At 49.2% G+C, this 24772-nt stretch overlaps 1 protein-coding gene across 1 annotated transcript; it reads left to right on the top strand.

Moving 5' to 3' along the window:
- The first annotated feature begins 9165 nt into the window (after positions 1-9165).
- CCDC167 (coiled-coil domain containing 167) lies at positions 9166-24347 on the top strand. Its single transcript, XM_069563985.1, has 4 exons — positions 9166-9269; positions 22316-22410; positions 22602-22654; positions 23997-24347. The coding sequence occupies exons 1-4, from the start codon at positions 9228-9230 to the stop codon at positions 24098-24100; spliced, it is 294 nt and encodes a 97-aa protein (XP_069420086.1). The 5' UTR covers positions 9166-9227; the 3' UTR covers positions 24101-24347.
- Positions 24348-24772: the final 425 nt, after the last annotated feature.

Below are 24772 nucleotides of genomic sequence, written 5' to 3'. Positions count from 1 at the left end.
AATTTGCCTGTTACTCCAGGTGTTTCTTGACTTCCTACTCTTGCATTCCAGTCCCCTATAATGTAAAGGACATCTTTTTTGGGTGTTAGTTCCAGAAGGTCTTGTAGGTCTTCATAGAACCATTCAATTTCAGCTTCTTCAGCCTTACTGGTTGGGGCACAGGCTTGGATTACCATAATATTGAATGGTTTGCCTTGGAAATGAACAGAGATCATTCTGTCATTTTTGAGATTGCATCCAAGTACTGCATTTTGGACTCTTTTGCTGACCATGATGGCTACTCCATTTCTTCTAAGGGATTCCTGCCCACAGTAGCAGATATAATGGTCATCTGAGTTAAATTCACCCATTCCAGTCCATTTTAGTTCGCTGATTCCTAGAACGTTGACGTTCACTCTTGCCATCTCCTGTTTGACCACTTCCAATTTGCCTTGATTCATGGACCTGACATTCCAGGTTCCTATGCAATATTGCTCTTTACAGCATCGGACCTTGCTTCTATCACCAGTCATATCCACAGCTGGGTACTGTTTTTGCTTTGAATCCATCCCTTCATTCTTTCTGGAGTTATTTCTCCACCTATCTCCAGTAGCATATTGGGCACCTACCAACCAGGGGAGTTCCTCATTCAGTAACCTATCATTTTGCCTTTTCATACTGTTCATGGAGTTCTCAAGGCAAGAATACTGAAGTGGTTTGCCATTCCCTTCTCCAATAGGCACTTAATAAATAATCGTTGAATGAAGGTTTGATGAGAAACTTTAATCAGTCTGGTCAGCTCCTGTCCCAGGGGAGAGTACGAGCTGAGACAACAACTCATCACAGGTACAACACACACATAAAGTTGTGTAAAAGGTCAGAGATGGATTACTTTTCATGTGGTATCTGACTTGGGCTTTGAATGCTACTTGTTTTTATGCTAAAAATGTGATCAGACCAAGGTGGATCTCAGGGGACTAGCAGTAGCTAGAGAAGTGAGTGAAAGCTAAACCCTAAGGGTCTGGGAATGTTTTGTGAGCAAATGCAATCTAAAAAAACAAGTTGCTTGCATAGTAAACAACTAGAGTTTCTTGCACACTATTCCAAGCACTCTATACATATATGGAATCTTATGATAACCCCATGAGGGTGAATATCAGAGAAGGAAACTGAGAAAAATGATTTGCCCAAGGTACACAGCTAATGAGTAGAGACCAGGATTGATTTGAACTCAGACAGTCTGGCCTCAGTGCCTGAACTTTTAATCACCATCCTCTCCTGCTGTTCTGGAAACCTTCACACACACACCCCAAGGCAATTGCTCTAGAGATTAAGGGACTTGACACCTCCCAGAAACCCCTTCTCTGAACCATGAGAACGCCTTTGGATGGTATGGTTTTGCATGGCATACCCAAAAGCCAGAGTTCTGAGAACTCCTTGGGAAACATCTCTGCTGCCATTCAATGTTATGGAAAGAAAACAGGTCTGGGAGCCAGGAGACAGGTTTTAATCCAAGTTCGGCCACAGTCTTAGTTCACGTTATTTTTTGTTGCAAGAAGAAAAAAAACAATAATTTAAAATTTTCCCAAATGAAGAGGGAAGATATGAAAAATGGGCAGTGCTGATAGAACACCCACAGGTTGATCCAAGAGACGGACTGTGGATATGACCATGCATTCATTCTGTCCCTTTCTCTCTGGGCTGAGAACAGCACCACATTTCAGGGTCAGATTTCTGGGAGGTGACATCTGATTGGCCCAGCTTCTGCCAGGTATCTGATTGTTGTCTTTTCTGGCCCAATCAGCTGTGACAAGGAAGGTGAGATCACATAAACTTCAGAAAAGAGGGGCTGCTATGAACTAGGCAGATAGCTCTAGGTGTCTAACAAAGTTACTAACTCACTGTAGACCTTAGGAAAACCATCTTCCTTCCTGGGGCTCAGTTTTTCTCACTTGTAAAATGAGAGATTTGATCTGTGTCTTGTTCACCATAACATCTACTATGCCTGACATATAGTAGATGTTTAACAAATGTTTGTTGAATAAATGAATGGACTCGAATGGCCTCTACATTACTTTCTGATTTTTGTAGTGTCTGTCTCGTAGAATTCTTATATGTGAGATGTGTGGTTGCTGAGAGCTGCCAGGGAGGAAGAAGAGGAAGAGGAGTGCAGATAAGCAAGTGCTTGGTCTTTCCTCTGGGCATCTTTCCAGTGCCAATCCTCTGTCCTCAGCAAGCTGTCTTCTGGACAGAATTTGGCTTCTCTAATGACCTTGTCCCTGGAGGGATGGTGCCCTTTACAAGCTGCTAAACTGGCTTCCTGAGAATAGCCAGCACAGAGCCATTTGGTAACAAAATCCAAAGACGAGAACCTTGGATTTGACTCCAAGAGCTAGAATCCAGACTCTTCCACTTATTTTTTTAAAATATTTATTTATTTATTTGGCTGTGAAGAGTCTTAGTTGCAGCATGCAAAATCTTCATTGCGTCATGCAAAATCTTTTGCCGTGGCACGCAGACTCTCTAGTTGTGGCATGCGGGCTCAATAGCTGTGGTATGGCAGCTTAGTTGCTCCACAGCATGTGGGATCTTAGTTCCCTGACCAGGAATTAAATATGCATCCCCTGCATATTTAATGGGGTTCTTAGTCACTGTATCACCAGGGAAGCCCCCAGACTCTCCCACTTATTAGGTGATATGAATGAATGACTTAACCCCTCCAGATATCAGTCTTCATCAGCCAAACAGATATGAGAATATTTGTTCTGCTTCATTCATAGGAGTTCTCAAGGCATAATACATGTAAAATTGTCCAAAATATTTGAACCACATTTATGGTGTGCTAATGAGGTATGAGGATTACCCTGGTAGTTTAGCTGGTAAAGAATCCCCCTGCAATGCAGGAGGTGTAGGTTCGATACCAGGGTTGGGAAGATCCCCTAGAAGAGGGCATGGTAACCCGCTCCAGTATTCTTGCCTGGAGAATCCCCATGGAGAGAGGAGCCTGCCCAGCCATAGACCATGGGGTCACAAACAGTTGGACATGACTGAGCAACTAAGCACAGCACAATGAGGTATGAGGCACAGCATTATATGCTGAAATGGATTATTTTATATAATCTTCACAAGAATTTTATGAGATACCTACTATTCAGTTTATCCTCATTTTACAGATGAGGCAACTGAGACTCAGAGGTTAAGTAACTTGCTCAAGGTTATACAGTTGATGAGCAGCCGAGCCAGTTGCCCTGAACCACTAAGCTCTATTGCCTCTGCTTATGTTCCGGTGATAGATGCCTGACAGTGTGCTGGTAATTATTATTCTTACTTCCCAGGGCCCAAGCTCCCTCGCAGAAGCTGAACACTGAAATTTAAACATTGAGTATCCAGATGTATGAACATTCAGAAAAGCAGAACTTCAGGGTTCTCCCAGAAAAAGCAAACAAAAAAACTCAGTCTACAAATTATATGAAGTAAGAAATTTCTGGGCAGTAAGTGAGAGAAACACAGCTCAGACTGGCGTACTCAACAGGGGGGATGTGTTGGCCTCCAACCTGGGAGAGGCAAGGGCGAAGCACCTGGAACCTCAGGTCCAAACATCCACAAGGCACCGTCTCTCGCACAGTCTCTCACTAGCTGCTGCTTTATGGACTCTGCCTGTCTCACCTCATACTCCACAGGAACTCCTTTTCATGGAAGGCAGCACAACTAGCGGCAGTTCCAGGGTCACAGCACAATAGCTCTGCGACCAAAACTGAGACGAGGTTTCATTTCCCAGCTAGAGATGAAAAATCTCAGTGAAGATCTCCTATTGGCCCAAACGGAGTCATGAGTTCTCCCCTCTGAAGCAATCAGTGTGGCCAACAGAGTATGGTTCTATGACTGGCTACCCTGCTCAGGGGGCTACATGGCCCCCCATGTGACCAGTGGAAGTGGATTTGTTATCGAAAAGGAGGGGCGGTAGAGACGGCAACACAGATATGGACTCTGGAGGAATCCCTGAAGCCAATGGTCACCCTAATTTGTGTCCCTTCCAACTTTTCCGCTTTCTCAATCCACACCTACTAGTAAAAAGTCACCTAGTGGGCTACTAGTTTCATATTTCCATCTCCTTCTTCAGAAGGGTTCAGGCCATCTTCTTTAGGGATGGAGGAGTGGGTCTGTCCTCTTTTGCAGGCCATTTATCCATGGATGTACCTAGATTCCTTGTCTGCAAAGGGAGGGTGACTGAGCCTGCCCAACCTTCCTTACAGAGCCATGTAAGGACCACAGAGCTAATGGATGTGAAAGTTTGCCTTAGAAAAAACAAAGTGCCATATTTACAAACACAGGATGTATTTATTGATTTATTTATTTTCCTTTATGTTCTAAAAAAGGATTTGAGGTAGTTAACCAAAATGTACACAATACAGTAGGATAAAAATAGATAAAGTGATAGAACAAAGGGAAAACAAGGGTAGAAAAAGAAAATAAAGCCAAGGAGAATGCTAGTACATGAAAATCTATGCTCAAAATCCCTGAACAAGTTCAGACCTGAGCTTTGTTGTGAGCGAAATAGTGGGAAGTATAATCAGTTACAAAAGGTACAGTAGCCATGAGGTAAAATCCTATTAGCATGCCAGGAAGGGCCACATAGCTTATCTCGATGCTAATATCTGATAGGAATCTCTTCTTATCAAGAAAATATTATGGAATTCCCTGGTAATCCAGTGGTTAAGAATCCACCTGCCAATGCAGAGGACACAGGTTAGATCCCTGGTCAGGGAAGATTCAACCTGCTGAAGGGCAACTAAGCCCATTTGCCACAACTACTGAAGCCTGCTCACCCTGGGGCCTGCACACCACAACTGGAGGAAGCCTGCATTCAGCAACGAAGACCCGGCGTGGCCAAAAATAAATAAATTAGTTTTTAAAAAATATTATGGGAAGGACTGGTCTGCATATTCAACAATATTTAGATTCCTGTCCTTTTATTTTCGAGATGTCCCTTGACATCTGCTTCAGGGTGTCAGGTGGGTTCATCATCTATTTATGATTTGGTTTAATTGAGCTAACATCACTGGATACCAACTAGGTAGAAAGCAAAAACACTTTTTTCATCTATTTTGCTTTTTTTTCTATTTATGGGAAAATGAGGTTAGGTGCAGGAGTGGTACATGAGCTCCCCCGTGAAGTGTGGGACAAAAAAGTTCGAGCATCTTGGCTTAGCTGAAATATATAAAAATCACTAAGACATAAAACTGATCCAAGCAGGCTATAAAGACACTGCTGCCTTTGCCTCAGAACCTGGGCTATAATCTCCTGTCCTGGAACAAAATTCAAACATAAATCAGCCTCCACTGTATTTTTAACCACCTACGAAATTCTTCATTTCCTGCCTGTGATACTTATGACAATGAAAGATTTCAATCTCCCCCACTCCAGCTCTGAGAAGGTGCCCTTAGGGCAGTGGTAGGGGTCCAGGCCTGGGCCCTCTGGGTCCAGCAAGCCCATGATGCGGCTGGGATGGAAGAATAGACTTAGGGGTCTCCATGACAAATTTGCCAGGGCTGTGTCTAGCCAATACAGTGCTTTTGTGCAGGGTTGAGAAGGGCACTCCCTGCAGTGGAAATCCTTGGGTTCCCACCTGGAGTGCCCTCTCCCATCTTCAACTTATCCAATCTCATTTATCCTCCAAGACCCATCTCCACAAAGCCACCCCGAATATGCATGGCATTCTTTTTCTACCCTGAGCTCCTAATGTATCAACAGTAAGTACCAAACAGCTGGCTTTTAATTATATGTTGTCTGGCACTCACTATTTCATGCTGTCAGTCTGTCTCTCTAACTAGATTGATGATATCTTGAGGGTAATGATTGCTTCTTATTTTATATGTCCACCTTACAGTCAACGAGGGTGCCTTTATCTGGGCACTTTACAAGTAACAAGGCCATTAAAAACAGAATCCTACGGTGTCTAAGCTGTCTAGTCTCCCCAGTGTGTCCATCACAGACAAGAAAATTGAGAGCCAGAGAAGAGGCTTGACTTGCCCAAGGTCAGGAAGTGAGAACCTGACCTGGCCAGGAGTGAAGCCAGTTCTCCTGTTTGCCAGTGTGGTGCTTGATTTCCCTTAAAAATTTAGCTAAAAAATTCCCAAATAGACCGTTCAAGACCACAGCTCACTGGAGAACGAAGACAGACAGACAGACAGCCAGCCAACGGTAATCCATCTACCATCTACATGTGGACAGAATTTCCCGCACAAAGCCAGGCCAAGCTGGGTTAGGTTCAGCAAACAGCCCCCATGGGAATCAAAGCTGGTCTTTGAATGTACCAAGGGGTGAAAGGACCTCAGTGAGTTACCTGAGGTTCTTTCAACCTCCCCCACACCCGTCTGCAATGTCTGGGCACATGAAACCCACAGTTGATGATCTCAGCAGGAGGGATGAGTAGAGAGGTGAAGAGGGCATCTCCTCTCTGAATAGAGTGTACGTGAGTGGCTGCATTTTGCAGTAAATGACACATCCTTAATAACAGGAAATAAACCAATATTTGCCCAAAACTCCTAACAGCAGATGGTTTACAATAATATCAAAGATGACAGAAACTAGTATCAAAACAATAGCAAAAAATACGAATGGCAACAACTGCTAAGCAAAACCCTATAATGAAAAGCTGGAAACAGGTACCTTAGTCTTGCTATCTCTCGTGGTCACTCACAAAGCACAGTACCAACCACTTAGTATTTCTCACAACACCCCTATAAGTCTGACGTGACGAGCTTATTTTATAGTTATGGGAATCAAGGCTCAGCGAGTTGAAGTGTTTTGCCCCAAATCACACCACAGCTAAGTGGCAGAGCTGGGACTGGAATCCAAGTCAGCCTCACTTCAAAATTCCCCCTTTTACTACAACCCACAGAGGCTCTCATTCCAGCTTCAATTCTATGTCCCATTAGCAGATACGTGGGACAAGCTCTGGTTTGGAAAATCCAAGGCTCCTTGGGGAGAAGGATGACAGCTCACCCATCAGTTCACCAGGAGTGGGGAAGAGAGACAAGGGACTGACATGAAGCATACCCATGGCTTTTTCTTGGTGCCAAACAAACGCAGAAGGAATCACTTTTAAAAGAACACAGTGTTTTTCCTTCTCTTCTCACCTCCCCTGGGCCTGTGCCTATGATAATTGGGAAGCAGAGAGTCTGGTTTTTCTGGGATCAGAACCAAAGCTATGAAGAGTGTTCTGACAATAAATGCTGTTGATTGACAGTTGATGGACAGTGTTCTAGAGTAAGTTTTTCCTGGGCTGGTTGTTACGCTAAAAACTGCACTAAACAACTGCTCAACAGCCTGCTTCCTTTTCAGATAGAATTTACTACACCTTCCTGCTGTGGGCCTCAGTCAGGCAGCCGGGCAAGATGGTATCTCAGGTTCCCTCCAGCTCCATCATTCAGTGACTCTATCAAGAAGAGAAAACAGATCTGAAAAGACTTTTCCCCCCAAACACTGTCAAGGTTATTATTCACACACAGAAACACAGACTCCAACAGAGAGATAACTGGTCAGAAAATAAGCTGCAATGCTGTTCTCATACTCTTTGACCCAATAATTCCACTTGTGCGAATTTATCTTAAAGAAATAATTCAGAAGGACAGAGCTATGTACACAAAGATATTTGCTTTAGCATAATTTGGTGGTAACAGCCTAGAAAATAATACAAGACGATGCATTCGCTTGGTGGGAATATACCCCACTGAAAATGTTGATTTCAAAACATGGGGAAATGGGACTTCCCTGGTGGTCCACTGGTTAAGAATCCCCCTGCCAATGCAGCGGACACAGTGGGGGACGTGGGGGGAGCGACGGGTTTGACTCCTGGTCCAGGAAGATTCCACATGCCATGGGGCAACTAAACCCATGTGCCACAATTACTGAAGCCTACACACCCTGAAGCCCATGCTCTGTAACAAGAGAAACCAACGCAATGAGAAGCCTGTGCGCTGTAAGTAGAGAAAACCTGTGCTCAGCAACAAAGACCCAGTCTAGCCAAAAACGAATATAAATTTAAAAAAAAATTTTTTTTAAGCTTAAAAAAAAGCACATTGGAAAATGTCTATTTCAAATATCTATTAATGAGTCACGATATAAACTTAATAGGTCTCCTGCCACTAGCTTTTCTCACTTGAACAGACTGGATTAGGAAATATTTGAGTGCATCATAGGTGATAAAAGTGTTTATCAGGGAACATTAGTTTTGGCTATATGGGTAACTGGGTTACCAGACAAAACTGGATCCCAGTCAGAGCATTTCAAAGGACATGGGTCTACAGCATACTGTATGGACAGGACTGAAAGTGAAAAGTGAAAGACAGTCGATCGAGTCCAGCTCTTTGTAATCCCAAGAACTGTAGCCTGCCAGGTTCCTCCGTCCATGAGAGTTTCCAGGTAAGGGCGCTGGAGTAGGTTGCCAATTCCTTCTCTGGGGGACCTTCCAGACCCAGGGATTGAACCCGGGTCTCCTGCATTGCAGGCAAATTCTTAACCGTTTGAGCCACCAGGGAGGTACGATAGGACTACAACATCATAAAATATAATGTCTGAGACCAAGCCCGGACCAGAATACACAGAAAGGAAGACAGGAACTGCACTGAGTGGCAGGATAAAGGAAGCTGCTTTTCATTTAAGTCTTCTCTGACGTTTGTAGGCTGTCACAATAAAACAAGAAAAATAAGAACAAGACGAAAAGGATGAATAACAACAGATCATTATCAGTTCCCAAAGAGCCAAGAGGCTCAAGATGGGGCTTCGAGGTGAGGCAATGCTTCAGTATGGGTCTTGAAGGTCCATAGTGAAGAAATGACAGAATTGAAGGGATGGGAGCTGGCTTCCTCAAACAGCGCAAAGTGGTCTCTAAAAGCTTGAAGGACACAGATGACAATGTGGTGAAAAAATAGCATCTCTTGTGCTGTAAAGCGGCTTTGGGTAAGGAAGGAAAGGGATAGCTCCACCCCTGGGCGGGACATCGTTCCTTCCGGACCAATCCAGGTACTCTCTCCCCACTGCCCTCTACGCTGAGGCCACAAAGAAGGGTTGCCCCTCACAAACATGGCCGTACCAAGATGGCCACGCCCCTCAGCTAGATAGCGACCGCCGCTAGTCCCGCCTCCCGCCACCTCGGCGGCCAATGAGGGAGAAGCACGAGACTTTGCACATGCGTGGCGCCACCAGTGGGCGCGTCCAATAATGACTCCGGGAACCCGTCGAGTAACATGACTAAAAAGAAGCGGGAGAATCTGGGCGTCGCTTTAGAGGTGAGGGGAGAAACGGGGGCTGCAGCACTTCGTGAACTTCTCCCTTTGGCGGGTGGTGGGTCGGCCGGGCTACTGGTTGGAGGAAGGAGTAAGGGGAGGAAATGAGGGCGACGTGGGTTTGGGAGAGGGACGCGAGGGTGAGACGGCCCGCTGGGGAGAATCGAAGGTTGCCAGCCCGAGGGGTCACGAGAGGTGGGAACAGAAGGTGAGGGGACTCCCAGAGGGGAAGAGACTCGCGGGTAAGGGGAGCCCCAAAGAGGGAGCGATACGGAAATTTGGAGGCCCTGAGAGGAAACGTTTAAGTGAAAGGGGGAACCCAAAAGGGGCGGGTACTCGGAAGTGAGGGGGATCCCCAAGGGGTAGAAATCTGTAGATGAGGGGACCCCCGAAGGTGAGGGTCCCCATACTGTTTAATATATTACTGGTGGCCTGAGATGGGGAAGTTTTCTTCTGGGGTACTGAAGCATGGAGCTTGAAAAGTACTTTGTGGGGATCTGTAGAGGATTCTGGAATGGTGTTCTCAAAGAGCTTACAAATAACTGCATAAGGAAAGGAAAGAAAATTGACGCCTATTGAGCAAGTGCTATTTGTCACTTTATTTGCATTCCTGGTTAATCCTCACTACAAGCCTGTGAGATTTTTACAGATGGGGAAACTGAAGTTTCAAGTAGAGGCGGAGTGGAAATGGTTGAGGTGCCCAAAATCAAGCACAGGTGGTTTGCCTTCTGCTGCATCTTGTTTCTCCGGTTTTATGGTTCCCTTAGATCCCCCTTTCAGCGGTTGCAGGAAATATACTGGGTACTTGTCTTCTTGAACTTACTCCCAGTTCAGTGGTTCTCAGTCTTAAGAATGCATCAAGGATCATCTGTCTTGTTAAAAATGGGGAGTTGATTTCTCCCCCATCCCAGGTAATTCAGTAGAACTTGGTTGTGTATTCTTAACAAAGTATCTGTATTTTTAACAAGCTATATCCATGCTTAATGCAGGAGGTTTTAGTACCACCACTTGAGAAATACTGGCCTACTCGGTAGGGAACAAGGTTGGTGGAATCTTCTTGCATTGGGATGGCCACAAATTTCATTCGAGTGTTTCTGTAAGATGTTGTGGAAAAACACAAACAAACTTTGGGAAGACTGGGTTCAACCCCTGAGTCAGGAAGATCGGCTGGAGAAGGAAATGATGACTCACTCCAGTATTCTTGCCTAGAGAATTCCACGGACAGAGGAGCCTGGTGGGATACAGTCCGTGGGGTCGCAAAGTGTCAGACACAACTGAGCGACTAACGCACAATAAAATCGAATCTAGATGCTAAAATGAGATGGCACTCTGAAATGGGAAGAGGCTAGACTTTATAGCCTATATTAGGACATGACAAGCTGCTGTAACAGAAATCCCAAAATTCGGGGTTTTGTTTGTTTATAAAGGATCAGATAGTAAATGTTTTCGGCTTTATGGGCCATATGGTCTCTATTGCAACTACAGTTAACCCTCATTGTTCACAGATCACGTATTGTGCATTTGTCTGCTTGCTAAAATGTGCTTGTTACCCCCTAATCAATACTTGAAACGCTTCTGTAGTAATTACCAAACTGACTCAAAGCATTGAGATTTGATTCACCTGAGGCACACATGTCCAGTTACGGTCAAACAAGGCAATAGAGGGTCTTTATTTTTCAACTCTTCTGTGAGCTCTGAACTGGTGTCCTTTTTCTGGTCTATTTAGTACCAAGTTTCTCACATTGTTGTGCTTTTTGTTGGTGATTTTGCAGTTTAAAATGGCCCTCAAGTGTAGGGCTGGAGTGCTGTTTAGTCTTCCAAAGTGCAAGAAGGCTGAGACGTGCCTTATGGAGAAAAATGTGTGTGTTAGATTAGGTTTCTCAGTCATAGTTATAGTGCTGTTGGATGTGAGTTCAATGTTAATTAAACAACAATATATATTAAATAAGGTCTCTTTAGACACAAGCACGCAGGGTTTTGTATTGATCAGCTGATAAAAATATTGTGACCAGAGGCTCTCTGGAACCTAACTTGGTTCAGTATTTGCTAATTTTTTGTTGGCAACTTTATAGAACATAACTACCAAAATAATGAGACTCAGCTATATTAAAAAATAACCAAAAACTATACTTAGCACAAAAAGCAGCCATAGGTGGTATGTAAATTAATGAGTGGTCCAATAAAACTATTTACAAAAGCAAGTCATACACCCAATAAAGCTTTGATTTACAGAAACAAGTCGTGGACCGTATTTGACTCGCAGGCCATTGTTTGCCAACTCCTGGTCTAGGGCACCAGGGCAGTAGTGGTTCTACCATATTCGGTCTTGTGGTTCTGCTGTCCCCCAGGGCCTTGTTGTCACCTCATGAAGGAAGCTAGGTTGCGCCACACTGAAGTGTTCACTGACTGGAAAGACGGAGTGGAGGAAGCACACTCAGTGTCTGAAGAATCCTGGGCCCAAAGTGCCCTCTCCCCACTGGCAAAGATTGCAGCTGAGATGCAAGGCCTGTAAGGGGTGGCTCGTAAATACATTCATCACCTAGGAGACCATGTGCCCAACTAGGGCTCCATTTCTGTGGAAGAAGATGTAAGTGTATTTTACTGGACAGCCTGAGTCTCCTCAGCAGACTGCGTCTTACCTCACAGGGTGGCTCTGAGGATTAAATGAGAGAGAGTTTGTAAAGGAGCACGTGTGACACGCTGGATAATCAGTAAACAAGGCTTTCTTATCGGTGGCCATCCTTCCACAGTAACTAAGTTTGGACTTTATAGTTTCCTCATTGGTGACATGAAGGACTTGAACATCACCAGGGCTTGCAGACTCAGTGGCTGTGGTCCACATATAGATCATAGATGTCTTCTGTTTGTCTGATATGGGTTTTATTTATTATATACCTTTCCTTTTTTCATATTTATTTTTACTTTCTTTGTTTTGGCTGCTTACTTGTGACAGCTGGGATCTTACTTTGGGTCTTTCTTTCGACAAGTGGCTTTTTTGTTGTTGTTGGAGCCTGCAAACTCTTAGTTGCAGAGTGTGGGATCTAGTTCCCTGACCAAGGATGGAACCTGGGCCCCCTATATTGGGAGCATGGATTCTTAGCCGCTGGACCACCAGGGAAGTCCCTGATGTGAATTTTAAAAGTGTTTTGATATGGTGATGTGCCTGCCTCCTAGTGCCTTATACCAATCAGTTTTGCCCATTTTTTTATTAACCTGTCAATGTCAGTATAAGTATTTACGCTGGTCATCCTGATGATTAGGTTACTTCTGTTGGGATATTCTAAGGTTTGAGCTCTGCAACTGTGCGCGTGAGAAAAACACTTGGCTTCTGGCTGTCTCCTCACCGTGCTCCTCCTTTGCCCCCTGCAGATCTGAGTATTGAATGTGCGCTGGCGTCCAGGAGCCGCAGATACTGTCCTGTTATTAAGAGTCATGTGCTCCGAGCCAGTGAAGTGGTGATTTAATCAAAAATGTTTGTTAATCTGACGAGTGCAGTAAAACCCCCACAAGTGAGTGATTTCAGCACCTGCAGACAGGCTCCACTTGCTGTAATGCAGCAATTACTGAGCAGGCAGCACTCCCCCTGAGGGCTGGCTCGGGCCAGCTGGACTGGACAGTCACCTCCCAGGACACCAAGGCATCTCTCACCCTCCCCAACCTGTGGCTCCTTTCAAAGCCTTTTTATCCAACTCATGTGCCACCTTGTGAGATCTCAGATTTGGGGAAAAACTGGCTACCAAGTTTTATTCTGAATAACAAGAGAGAATTAGAATTCAGATGAGAAATCACCAGCTCTGGTACTGATTTTCAAATTGTGTGGGAGGAAGGAAAGATTGTATTTCCATCTAAACTGATAGAAGGATTCTGCCTGAGGGAAAGGTTGCATTTCAGTCTCAATGGATAGGATTTTGGCTCAGGTAAAACCTGTTTGTTTTTTAATTTCTGATAGTAATGACCTGTTATTTGGTCATTGTACTTTCCCACCACAGCTGGACCATTCACCTTAGTGTCTTTAAATGTTTCAACAGTCTTAAGTTAACAGATGTGCAGTGTCTTGGCTGACATTTAGAGAGTTGGATCTGGGGCCCAGTACAAAAATCTATCAGTTTGGAAAACTTTTAAGCTACAAGTTACAGAAAACTGACCTCAGTGACCTAAAAAAACAAGAATACACTTTTTTCCCCCATCACAAGAAATTCGGAGAGAGAGGTAGCTACTGACTTCAGTTCAAAAGGTCAGCTATGTCAGGGCTGGTGTTTCTGCATTTTCTTAGCTGTTTCCTCTATTCACAAGATAGCTGCCACAGCCCCAGTCATCATATTCAACTTTAAGTCAGGGAGAACAAGAAAAAGGAACTATAACACTCTTTGTCCTTTTTATCAGTGAAGCATAAGCTCTCTTGGGAGTCTCCCAGCTGACTTCTGGATCTTCTCATTGCTTAGATCTGGAACGTGACCATTTCTGGCTGCCCTGAGGCTGGAAAAGTATCTTTGAGCTTTTCTAACTTCTGTGGTGGCATGCAAAGGATGAGGGGTTGGGAGTCAATGTTGTGTTGACCAGCTAGAGGGAATAAAAGTGAGTGGTAGTCATTTAAAATTCACTGGAATTCTTATCAGAGAGAGAGGCCAGGATCAGTGATGGTGAAAGACAGGTGGTAGGATGAGAGGAAACATTGGCCAAGGCAGGATGAGCCCCAGGAGGAGGGGATCCTGGACACTTGTGTTTGTGCACCGTCAGCCCCCGCTGTGAACTCCCTGAGGGCAGTGAGAGGCAGCAGCGCTGCGTGTGGATGAAGACTGTCTCGGTTCTGGAACAGGAACCTACCAACTTGCTAAGACAAAGGTTAGAAGCAGCCTAGTGGGCCATCAATAAATATTTACTGAATCGGCCTTGAAAAGCTAGAGGAGGCATTGAACCCTCACCTCTTGACCTCTGGGCCCAGTTGACTGGTTCGTCGGTCAGAGGTCAGGAGGCCACAGTGGAGCAGGCATCTGGGCACCGCCTTGCTGGCTGCTGCTGGGAGAAAGGCTTGAGGCCTGTGGACACAGTTCAAGGGCAACTGACCATTAAATAAGCCTCACCTGCTGCCAGGCACAAGCGACAGGTCGCCATTGGGCAGGTGATTTCTCTTGGGCAGCCTGTGTCTGGCTCCACTCCACTTGACGGGGGTCAGGAGACTAAAACCTCATTACCTAACACGGCTGGATGTCAGCGTGTGTGGAGTGGCTGTTTGCCAGCATCTTAATTAATGAATTCATAAGGCGCGGGGTGGATGCCAATTCTTAAAAAGGGCTCTGAGCCTTTCAGCGATGAAGAGGCTTTTGCTAATTTATCAAAAATTATATATTGGGGGAAAGAAGAGAAAACAAAGCTCGGGTGTTCTGGTCCAGGGACGACTGAAGGCTCCAGGCGCAGACTGACATGGATCTGCTTGTGAGCTGCTCAAAGGCCAGGGGGGTCTCAGAAGGCTTCAGAGCTCGTGAGGGCTTCAGCCCGGCCCCCAAGTTTCTGACCTGGGGCAGGGAATGACTCTCCAGAGAAATGACAAGCCCCTTAGCTCTCTGCTTTTCCTGAAACTGTTCATTGATTAAAAACTGGGTGGGTTTGCTGTCGTCTGCCCAGCCTAGCAGAGAAACTTCTGATGATTTGGGAGCCATGGTGGAGGTTTTTGTTTTCTTCCTCCACAGAAAAACATCCCTTAGGGGCTATCAGGGTAATCCGTCCTCTGGGGTTTGAGGCTGGTCCCCTGGAAAATCAGGGCCCGTGACCCTCATGTGAGTTGGCTGTGTGGCTTCAAGGCCCCAGATGGGAAGCTGGAGACCATCTGGGCTGGCAGGCTGGCTTCTCTCCCCATCGTAATAAATGTCCTGGGGCTTCCCTGACATGTGAGAATGAGTGGGTTTCCAGAAATCCAATTCGCGGACTGCTGGGGCTAGAGATGAAACATTTGACCCCACTCTTCGGGCTGTGGATTGTTAACAAGTAAGAAGAAAGGCTATGGGGAAAGAAGAGGTTTTCAGGCCCAACTAGCCCACCTTTTTCCTTCTCAGACACGTATTTGTTCTGTGTGCTTTGTCAGGGTGCTTTGGCAGCATAGGTCATTTGGGGGAGGGTGCCTCGGATGTCTGAAGCTCAGAGTTGGAAGGTAATAATTGCCTTCAGTGTGAGGACACGCTAGGCTCCCATCTCACTGTCTCCAGGCAAACAGATTTCAGTCAGGTTCTTCCCTCACAGCGAGTATCTGTTATGTGGACAGAAACCAAGCAAAGCCCTTGTACAAGATTATTCAGAGCAGAGAATCTGTTAAAGCCAGATCAACAAGCTTAGATGGGCTTCAACTGGGATGTGTAATGATTTTGTTCCACAGAACCCTTCTTTGTCATGAATGTTTTCATGAGGGATTTTGGTGAAAGAGCTTGAAGTGGTGGAAAGAGCATGAGCTCTGAAGCAGAAAAACACCGATTCAGACCCCAATTCTGCGACTTCCCAGTGCTGTGACCTAAATCTGTTTGCATAAACGTGCAGGAGTTTTCTCCTCTGTAAAAAGGGGAAGGTCCCTTTCTTGCAGAGTTGATGCAGACAGTGGGGAGCATGCGGGAAGGGAAGCTGCCCACAGACTGGCCCAGGGTGTAAGTGGAGGTTTCGCCTAAGAGCTGAAAGTGGCTACAGGCTGGTGACTCACAGCGCTGACTCCCACCACCACCCCCTCGGGTACCGGCTGTGTGACCCTGGACAGGTTACTTCATCCCCGTGGCCCAGGTTTCCTCATCCGCAGGATGTGGACACTAACACTTCTCCTCACCGCCCAGGGTTATCGTGAGCATCCTGTGAGGGAGCCATGTGAGGTGTTTAGAGCAGTGCCTGCTCCCAGAGTGCTGGCTGCTGCCGGTATTACTGTGGGCCCTAGGCTTCCAGAGGCTGCTCTGACCGGCACGCTGCCATCCAGACACGTGTAAGGCCATGATTTGACTTGGGCTCGGGTCCCTCAGCAGCACGCTCATTGTTAGGTCTCGGTGCAGGAAGGATCTGGCCAGGCCAGTGCAGGATATGCCCCGTGACCGCTGCTTGACCCTTAACTCATTCTCAGCCCCTTGTCACTTAGAGCCCAGAAGCTCCCAAGAGCAAGGCCAGCAAGACTGGAAACGACTTCCTAAACTGGAAAGCACAGTGGCTTGCCTGGCAGCGCCAAGCCCCAGGTGTGCCTCTGCCCTTTTCCAGAAGAAAGTCTGGCCCTAGACAGTGGCTTCTTAGGAAGTGGGCGGGGGCCACCTCCTGGGCTGTCAGGATGTTTCTGGGAGCACCATTCAGCACCTTCAGTAGGAGAGTCTTCAGTGGGAGAGCCACAGCCTACAGCTCGTGCTTGTTGGCAGACCTGGAAATGGCTGCCCGCGGGCTTGGCCTGACCAGGATGCTGAGTGCTTATCTTTCCCTGCCCCGAAAGGGGCCACTTCAGTACCAGGAGGCTCCACACTCCTGAAAAGATGCCCCCTGGGGATTCTGGGAGAATTTTACAGTTTCTCTTAACACAGTGGTTTTATGGTATATAGGACCCCAGGGAGATTTCCCTAAAGCTGTGAGAATAGGGTGTTATCCCCCAAGTCAGGCGGCAGAGGTAGTTTTGCTTAATACTGAACTGCCTGCAGGGAGCCCAGAGCTGCTTCTGACGGAGAGGCCCTGGCCCCAGTGCCGGCCAGCAGGGGCAGTGGCCTCACTTGGCTGGGGCCGGGGCCTCTTCTGACCTTAGCGTCAGTCTGCCTTCAGAACCCCGAGATCTGCTGCAGGAAACACCCCCGCCTCGGGGGAGAATCCTTGGTCTTACAGTTCTCACTGAGCCTGATCCTCTGCCCACTGCCCAGCCTCCAATCCCCCAGCCCAAGCTTAGGTGAGAAGGGCGGCAGTTCCCATTCTGACTGTGGAGGAATCCCTCGTGGGCCTTTCTGGTTAAAATATTGAGTTGGCCAGAAAATTCATTCAGATCTTTTCATACGATGGTACAGAAAACCCTGAGCAAACTTTTTGGCCAACACAATATAGACTTTCTGGCTCCCGTCTCCAGGACCTCCCCCGGGGCCCTCAGCTCCCCACTCCTTGAGAGAGGCTCCCTGCCTTTCTCCTCCTCCCTTCTTCCCCACCACGGCTCAGACTGGCAGTCTCCATGGGCAGGTTTTAGCCACTGCTGGTCTTGGGGTCGAGAGCAGACTTTACTCTCAGGACAGGCTGCCTGTTCACCACCTGTTTCCCGGCCCCCTGAGCTGCTTGCACGCAAGCTTACAGAACACCTAGCGGGTGCTTGGCTCTGTGTGGCGTGCCAGAAGGCAGACAGTGGTGCGGAGCTCACACCACGGCCTTACTGATCCCTCGGGCCCCTGTGCAGCCGTGCTTCGCCTACTGACTGAGACACACTGTTCTGTTCCCCTGTAGTAAAACAGACACTTGGTCTTCTGAGTATAAATGTAATGCGTGGACACTTCTCTCATCCGTGTTACTGCCCGCCAGGGGCATCCACTCTCTACTCCCACACAACCTGAATGAGGGCCTGCCTCAGTGCCCACCCTAGCTGTTACTGTACCTGTGAGAGATACAGCCAGCAGACCGCTCCAGGGAAGTCCTACAACTGAACCAGTGGGGCAGCCACGCTCCTCCTGCCGAATGCCTACTCTCTAGCCTGTTGGGCAGGAGTCTCGGGAGCCTCCCTGGCCTCCAGAGTGTTATCTTCCCTTCCCGTCAGAGTTGGTCAGATCTCTGATGGAGCCTCTTTCTACCTGAAGTCCTGGGCTTTGCATTCCTGTTCCCAGTTTAGCTGAGCACCCGGCCCCAGAAAGCCGCGGCTTCAGGGAACCTGGGCGCCAGCTGCCAGCCCCCACCTGCTGTTCCGCATCTTCTCAGATGCCCGCTGGGGCTCAGACCATACTTGAGTCTGTTCTGACTCTAGCCGCTGCCCTTGGCCTCTTGACCTCTGCTTCCACCAGGCCCAACCTTTACAACATGGCACTGGCTCCAGACCACCCCAGGTTCATCCCAGGGCAGGGTCATAAAGTCCCCAGTGTGCCGCGTCCCAAGCCGGCTGGGGAGGCTGGTCTGGAGGCATGACTGTTCTGATGATCGACCCTGTAGGCCCTGCTGACCCTCCATGGACAGGACGGCCGTACCTGAGCCGAGGGGCTCCCCTCATGCTGCTACCAGCCAGTGACCAACGGGGAGTTCGCTCTATTTCACACCCCCGTTTCTTGCTCCTCTTACTCTTGCCACAAATTAACTCAATTTTCTTTTTATTCCCTAAAGATCTAGTTGAAAACCATTCTCTAATAATGATAGCAAACACTTGTTAAACCTTCACTGTGTGTGTGAGGCACTGTTCTAATATTAATACCTTACATGTATTGCTTTGTATCATCTCCACAACTCTTGGAAATAGGAAACATTATTACCTTTGTTTTACACTCGAGTAAACTGAGGCATAGAATTAAGGAAGTCACCTAGACACACAGCAGGTGACTGGCGGGCTAAGTCACCAGATTACAGCCCATACTCCCTGTTACCACACTTCTCAGAAACTACAGCTTCAGGCCTCTGGGCACTTGGTCTTCCAACTGCTTGCCCAGCTCTGACCCTTATGCTTCCAGAATCTTCTTGACATTTGTCTCCTTATTCTGGTCCTAACCCATGTTTTCTCTCCTGGTCCTGGCTGTCCTGTCCTCTGTTGCCTTCAGCCTGGTGGCAGAGAGGAGGCTGATCGAAGACTATAGATTTGTTTGGGGGAATCTGCGAAGTGTGTTCCCTATGTGCTTGTCATTGTTGACTGAAAAGCCAACTAGAGGCTTATTTTAGGACTGCTTCCTGGGTGCTCACCCATATTTCAGGTTCCATCTTGCTGGGCTAGCTCTGCTCTGTGGCCATCACTCCCTGACCCCAGTCACAACTTAAAAAGATGCATCTTGACCTTTCCTCCCTGCCTGATCAGCAGCCAGTAGGTCACCAGAAAATTTATTTTTGCCTCTACTTACTGGGTCTTCGTTGCAGTGAGCAAGGGCTACTCTTTGTTTCGATGTGCCGGCTTCTTATTGCGGTGGCTTAGTTGCCCCATGTCACGTGGAATCTTCCCAGACCAGGGATCGAACACATGTCCCTGCATTGGCAGACAGATTCTTAATCACTGGACCACTAGGGAAGTCCCTAGGTCACTAGAACTTTTGCACCCATTATTATGGCTGCTTGAGAACCGGCTTCTGCTTCAGCAAGTGCTGCAGGGTGTTGGACTGCGGGGGGCCACCTTCTGAGGATGGGTCTGTGGCCTGCTGAAGAGTGTCCCGACAGTCCAGACTGCCCTCACTCTGCCCACAGCAGACAGCTGGGTTTAAAGGATTTGATGTTTAGAAGGGAATCAGAGAGCGCTGCAGCAGGCCATAAATATTCATGGAGGGAAGTTAGAACTTGAGTCCCTAAAACCTTGATTTGTGTTAGTCTGTTTATGTTCATTAAAAAGTGGTAAGTGAAAGTGGGGTATTCATGGAACTGCAGATAAATTGGGCTCGTTCAGATAAAGGCCTCCAGCTGCCAGTTCCACAGGCCCTGCCTGGAGCGTGACAGCAGACTGGCATGCCCACTTGCAGTTTGCCAACCTCAATTTAAAGATTTTACTTAGCATGATGAGTTCCTGGCCCCCGGTAGCCTTGTAGAGGTGTTTAGGGATGGAAAGCCCCGAAATTCCTCCACAGAATGACATGCAAACCAGGGCCTGGCCAAAGGGTGGCAGGGAGAAATGTAACCTAGAAGTAATACTTGCATGGGGTGGTCCACAAAGTATATAATCCACGTGCATGTACCACCGCTTCTCTCCGCTTCTGTGGGCATGAGGGGAGAGTTTCAGACGCCATGTGCTAAATGAGGCCTAGCCCCACTCATTCCTCCATGGCTACAAACACGGACTGCAGTAGCCCATGCCTTATAGTGGCCACAGAGAGGGGACAGATGGCCACCACGCCTTCTAGGGCAGGCGCTACAGTCAGGCTTCCTTAGAGGCCAGCATCACACACGTAAGTGGAGTGGGTTGATCTAGGCAAGACGTGACCCTGGGTTGCAGATTTGCATCATCTACCCAGGGGGCTCCCGGAGTTTGGCAAGATGAGGTTTGGACTCCCACAGCTGGATGACATAATATGCACTTGGCTTCATGAGAGAAGGATTGGCTAATCTGCCCAGGGAAGGAGGCAACACCTCTCCAGCCAAGGGCCGCAGAAAAGGCCTCATGGAGGAGAGAGCGCAGCAAGAATTAAGCTTTGTGTGGGGCCCAGCATAGAATTTGGTGCCTTGATTTTGCTTTCTGCACCAGGAAATGGAAACCACAAGTCTCAGGGCCTGAGGGGCAGCTGTGTGTGTCGGGGGTGCTGCTGTGAAGTGCAGGCCTCGCAGTGGCCTGTCACCTGTTCCTCCTGGCTCCATCTCCACTAACCTTCACATCAGGCTGTTTCCGTTCCCTGAGCCTGGCTCCCTGGCGCTGGTGTCCCTACAGCACAGGTTCAGGGCGGCCTTTGGCCTCCCCAGGCACAGGCCCCATCTCCTGGCTAGGGCTGTTCCAGGACAGCCCTCCCTTTGGAACCCACTAGCAGGAAATGACGCAATTAACCAAGCAGTTAATGACGCAGTTAACTCAAGGCTCTGCAGTGGCTCCCGCCCACAACGCCCTGCTTCCAGAGCTGGAGTCGGCGGCAGCGGGGCCTGCAGGGAAGGGGGTAGGTGGTGTGTGATTTGGGCTGAGCGTTGGGACAAGGGAAAGAGGCTGACCCAGAAGGACCGGGGTGGGTGCGGGCCAGGAGGGGCTGAAGGCCCAGTCTTCAAGGGAAACTCTGACACTGTCCCCAGAACACCAGGGATGCTGGGATTGGTCTGCGCAGTCATTGATTTCCGTCTGTACAGGGGCCACTCCAGAAAGGGCTGGAGCAGAGCTGGCTGAGACCTTCAAGGAGAGGGGCGTTCTACCCTGACTTCTCAGTAAAGTCCTCCCATCTGGGGGACCCATTCTCCCATTTGTGAAATCGACGTGGTTACTTGCTGTCCCTCCCAGGGTTGTGGTGAGAGTGAGGTCATACGGAAGATCGAGCATGAGCTGGACCCAGGGCACTGTTCAGTCAGCTGCTGTGAGGGACACAGGGCCCCTGAATTCCCACCCACTGCAGTCTGGGCTCCACCAGCAGGGCAGAGGCGCAAGAAGCAACAGGCCCAGACCCAAAGAGGTGTGGCTGACAAGACACCTGGAGACAGATGGACACAGGTGAACTCTGAAAGCCAAACGCGTGACACCAGGACTGTGGACGACCCAATCTAGTATTTCATAAAGCATCTCCCCGTAATTCAGATGATTTCCCCAAGAACACATCTCTGAAACTAGAATCAAAATAAATGGGAGAACTGGCACCTTTGGCATGTAGTCTTTCAGGAGCTTAGCTATTTTACCGCACACGTCACAGCTACCTTGATGCCGGTCAATGCTTTTGCACAAAAGCCAAGTCAGAAACTTTTGATCTGTACTTTCAATAATTTTTATTGAATCTCATGGGAAAATGTGTATTATTACAACTTGGGTTACTTTAAAATGAAGTGTGCCAATGTGAAGAAATGCCTCTGCTTTTTGGCCCCTAGATGTCTAATCGCGCATGGAGTGCTTTGGAAAGGCAAAGGCTGCCCGTATCACCTCATTCATTCTAGGCGCCGCCCGTGTAGCAGAACCTGCCACATTCAGGGCTCTGGTTGTTCCTGCTGTGGGGCCCAACTGGGGACACAGCTGACTGAAGGGCTGCTCCTGTCTGCCCCATCCCGTGTGGCCCGGTGGGTCAGGGCAGCTCGGAGACCCTGAGCAACACTCACAGGTGTCTCCAGCCGGGCAGAGGCTGTACCACGTGGACGTAGAGGACAGCAAAGCATGGACTCGGGGTGTGGATGCTGTCCTAAGACTCCGAGAGACTCCTTCCTCCTCATCCCAGGATCCCAGCTGTCTTGAAAACTGGAAGACTCTGCCACCCATCTCTATCTGCTAGGTGTGCTGTGTTTTTCAGATTGATGGGCTGGAGAAGAAGCTGTCACAATGTCGGAGAGATCTGGAGGTGGTGAACTCCAGGCTCTGTGGGGCGGAGCTGAGCTCAGAGGCCAGGTGATGCCCCTCCCCACGGCCCCCACCCTTTCGTATCTGTCCCTGGGTCCTGACCTTCACATTCCACCCCTCCCCTCCCCCTGCCTCCAGAGACCTGGGCCCTTGTTCCTCTTGTCCATCCTGCCATGGCACGCCTGCTGCTCCTTAGGTGGGAAAAGCGCTTGAGCTGTTTTGACCTTCCCCCCTCACAGGAGGTCTCTGGAGAAGGAGAAAAGCAGCCTGATGAACAAAGCCTCCAACTATGGTAAGAAAGCTCCTTCCCATTGCCAGCCCCCCCCTCCCCCCAGTCCCAGGATCAGCAATGGGCAGACAGCCTGGGGAGCCCACAAAGTGATGGGGGTCAAGGGTGCACTTCAGGAGGGGGCCAGCCCTCAGGACCCCACTGAAGGCCCAGCAGCCTAGGAGAGGAGCAGGGTTGCTCTTCTGTTCCAAGGGAGATGGAGAGGCCAGAGGGTCTGTTCTCTCCCTAGGATGGAGGGGGTGGCTGTAGCCGGGTTGAGATCCCTCTCACTCTCCTGCCTTGGGAAGCCTGTTCTGGCCCTCTCCTTGCAGACCTCCATTCCCTCCCAGGAAAACCTTGCAATGGGAAAGATGGTAGTAGGGTCTTTGGGGCCCAGGAGGGACAATGAACCTCCCACATGGGTGCTGTGAAGGGCTGCTGTGGGTGGAGCAATGCTGCCACCTTCTGGGTGCCGGGCGCCGAGCCAGGGGGAGCCCACACCCGGCTCAGAGCTGGAGGGTGGCCGCTGTCCCCCACCACCCCACTGTCGCCCTGCCCAGTGGCCTGGGAGGTAAAGGGTCTGCAGAGGCTCCTCGGGCTCTGTTCTAGTCACCCTGGGGGGCCAGACCTGGCCCAGAGTCAGCCCTAGAATAGTTATACGGCGGGGGAATTTGAATCGGCACTATAAGCACAGTGCGTGTCACATACCCCTGCCTGGGTCCTGTCTGGCCTGCCCAAGGCTGGTTTGCACATGTCCCCACTCCCTCACACAGGGAGAAATGAGACCTCAGTTTGCCCCTCAAAGCTGGCGGTTTTCACACAAAATTGTAGCATTTATCACTCAGTTTAGCCCTCAGAGTACCAACCACCTCTGTGTCATGAATGGACACAGCGTGGCTGTGGAACAGCTGGGCTGGCATCCTCCTGAGGCAGCCTGACCACCCCGTGAGCACAGACGGCCTCCTCTCACCATCACTAGTTCCTGCTTAGCTGGGCATCCAGCAGGGGGCAGACTGAAGCACTGCTTGTGTGGCCCTACTTTGTGCCTGCTCCCTAAGGAAGGCCCAGCTGCCCTCAGTCTCTGCTTGACCGGATGAGACGCCCCGGAGGGAAGGGCGCCACGGGGCCACTCAGGGACGAGCCGGAGGGTCGTCCCTTCTGGGGAGGCCACGCCACCACCTCGCTGGGCTTTCAGGTGTAGCCCTTTTGTTGACTCTCCCACACATGCTGTCTTCAGCTGCATTTGGAGAGAAACGGTTGAGCCACATTGGGGGTTGGGGCTTTTTTGGGCCCAGCACCTATAGCCAGAAGGTTGTGAGGATCTGTGCAGATCGAGGACACCTGTCCACCACCCCTTTCCTCCCAGAGAAGGAGCTAAAGTTGCTTCGGCAGGAGAACCGCAAGAACATGCTGCTGTCTGTGGCCATCTTCCTCCTGCTGACGGTCATCTACGCCTACTGGGCCCTGTGAGGCTGCGATTTCTCCGGTCAACCCTGGCTTCCCCTCAGCTCCGTGATCATAGCCAAGCAGGCCCTTGAGCCTCGAGAGGACCAAGGTACAAGGGCTGTTTCTCCCTGACCCAGACATTGGAGCAGGGCTTCCTGCTGGCCTGGCCCCTCTCGCCTCCCATTCCCGCTGTGGGGCTTGGGGCTCCAGAAGGACTTTGTGCTGGCTTGGCCCAGGAGAAAGGCAATAAAGAACCTGTGTGCCGAGAAAATGTCATGACCCAGTGGCAGTGGGGTGGCATTCAGGATTCAAGGGAGGAGAGGGGCTGTGAAGGTGAGCTCCCACCCCAGGTGGGGAATAAGGCGGTGACAAAGCACCTGCTCAGGCAGAGCTGCAGTGGGAGCCACATCGAGAGCTCGGGCTGCTGGGCGGAGGCCGACCTGACACCACTTGTCCCTGTGCCCCCCAGATGCGGTCTGGCACCCCAGTTGGTGCCTGCCTGTGATCACAGCAGCAGAAGTGCAGCCTGTGTGCTGAAGGGCAACCTGGGGACTCGTGCTTGTGTGGTGGTCCCCCTGGAGGGCAGTTAACCCATTCTCTTCAAGAGGCAGCAGGCCTGGGGAGGCATTGCAGGGCCAGTGGGCAGCCGGGGCCACGCTCACGACCGGACAGGCTCCCGGTGAGGGACCAGGAAAC

Source organism: Ovis canadensis, chromosome 20 (assembly GCF_042477335.2).
Source record: "Ovis canadensis isolate MfBH-ARS-UI-01 breed Bighorn chromosome 20, ARS-UI_OviCan_v2, whole genome shotgun sequence".
Taxonomy (NCBI): Eukaryota; Metazoa; Chordata; class Mammalia; order Artiodactyla; family Bovidae; genus Ovis; species Ovis canadensis.
The sequence above is the reverse complement of the archived record's forward strand: the minus strand, read 5'-3'. Positions and strand labels throughout refer to the sequence as shown.

Excerpts from the sequence above, each read along its gene's own strand:
- CCDC167 (XM_069563985.1), top strand. The coding sequence starts at position 9,228 with ATGACTAAAAAGAAGCGGGAGAATCTGGGCGTCGCTTTAGAG. Across the intron at positions 9,270-22,315 it reads ATCTGGGCGTCGCTTTAGAG|ATTGATGGGCTGGAGAAGAA; the intron begins GTGAGGGGAGAA and ends TGTGTTTTTCAG. Across the intron at positions 22,655-23,996 it reads GAACAAAGCCTCCAACTATG|AGAAGGAGCTAAAGTTGCTT; the intron begins GTAAGAAAGCTC and ends CTTTCCTCCCAG.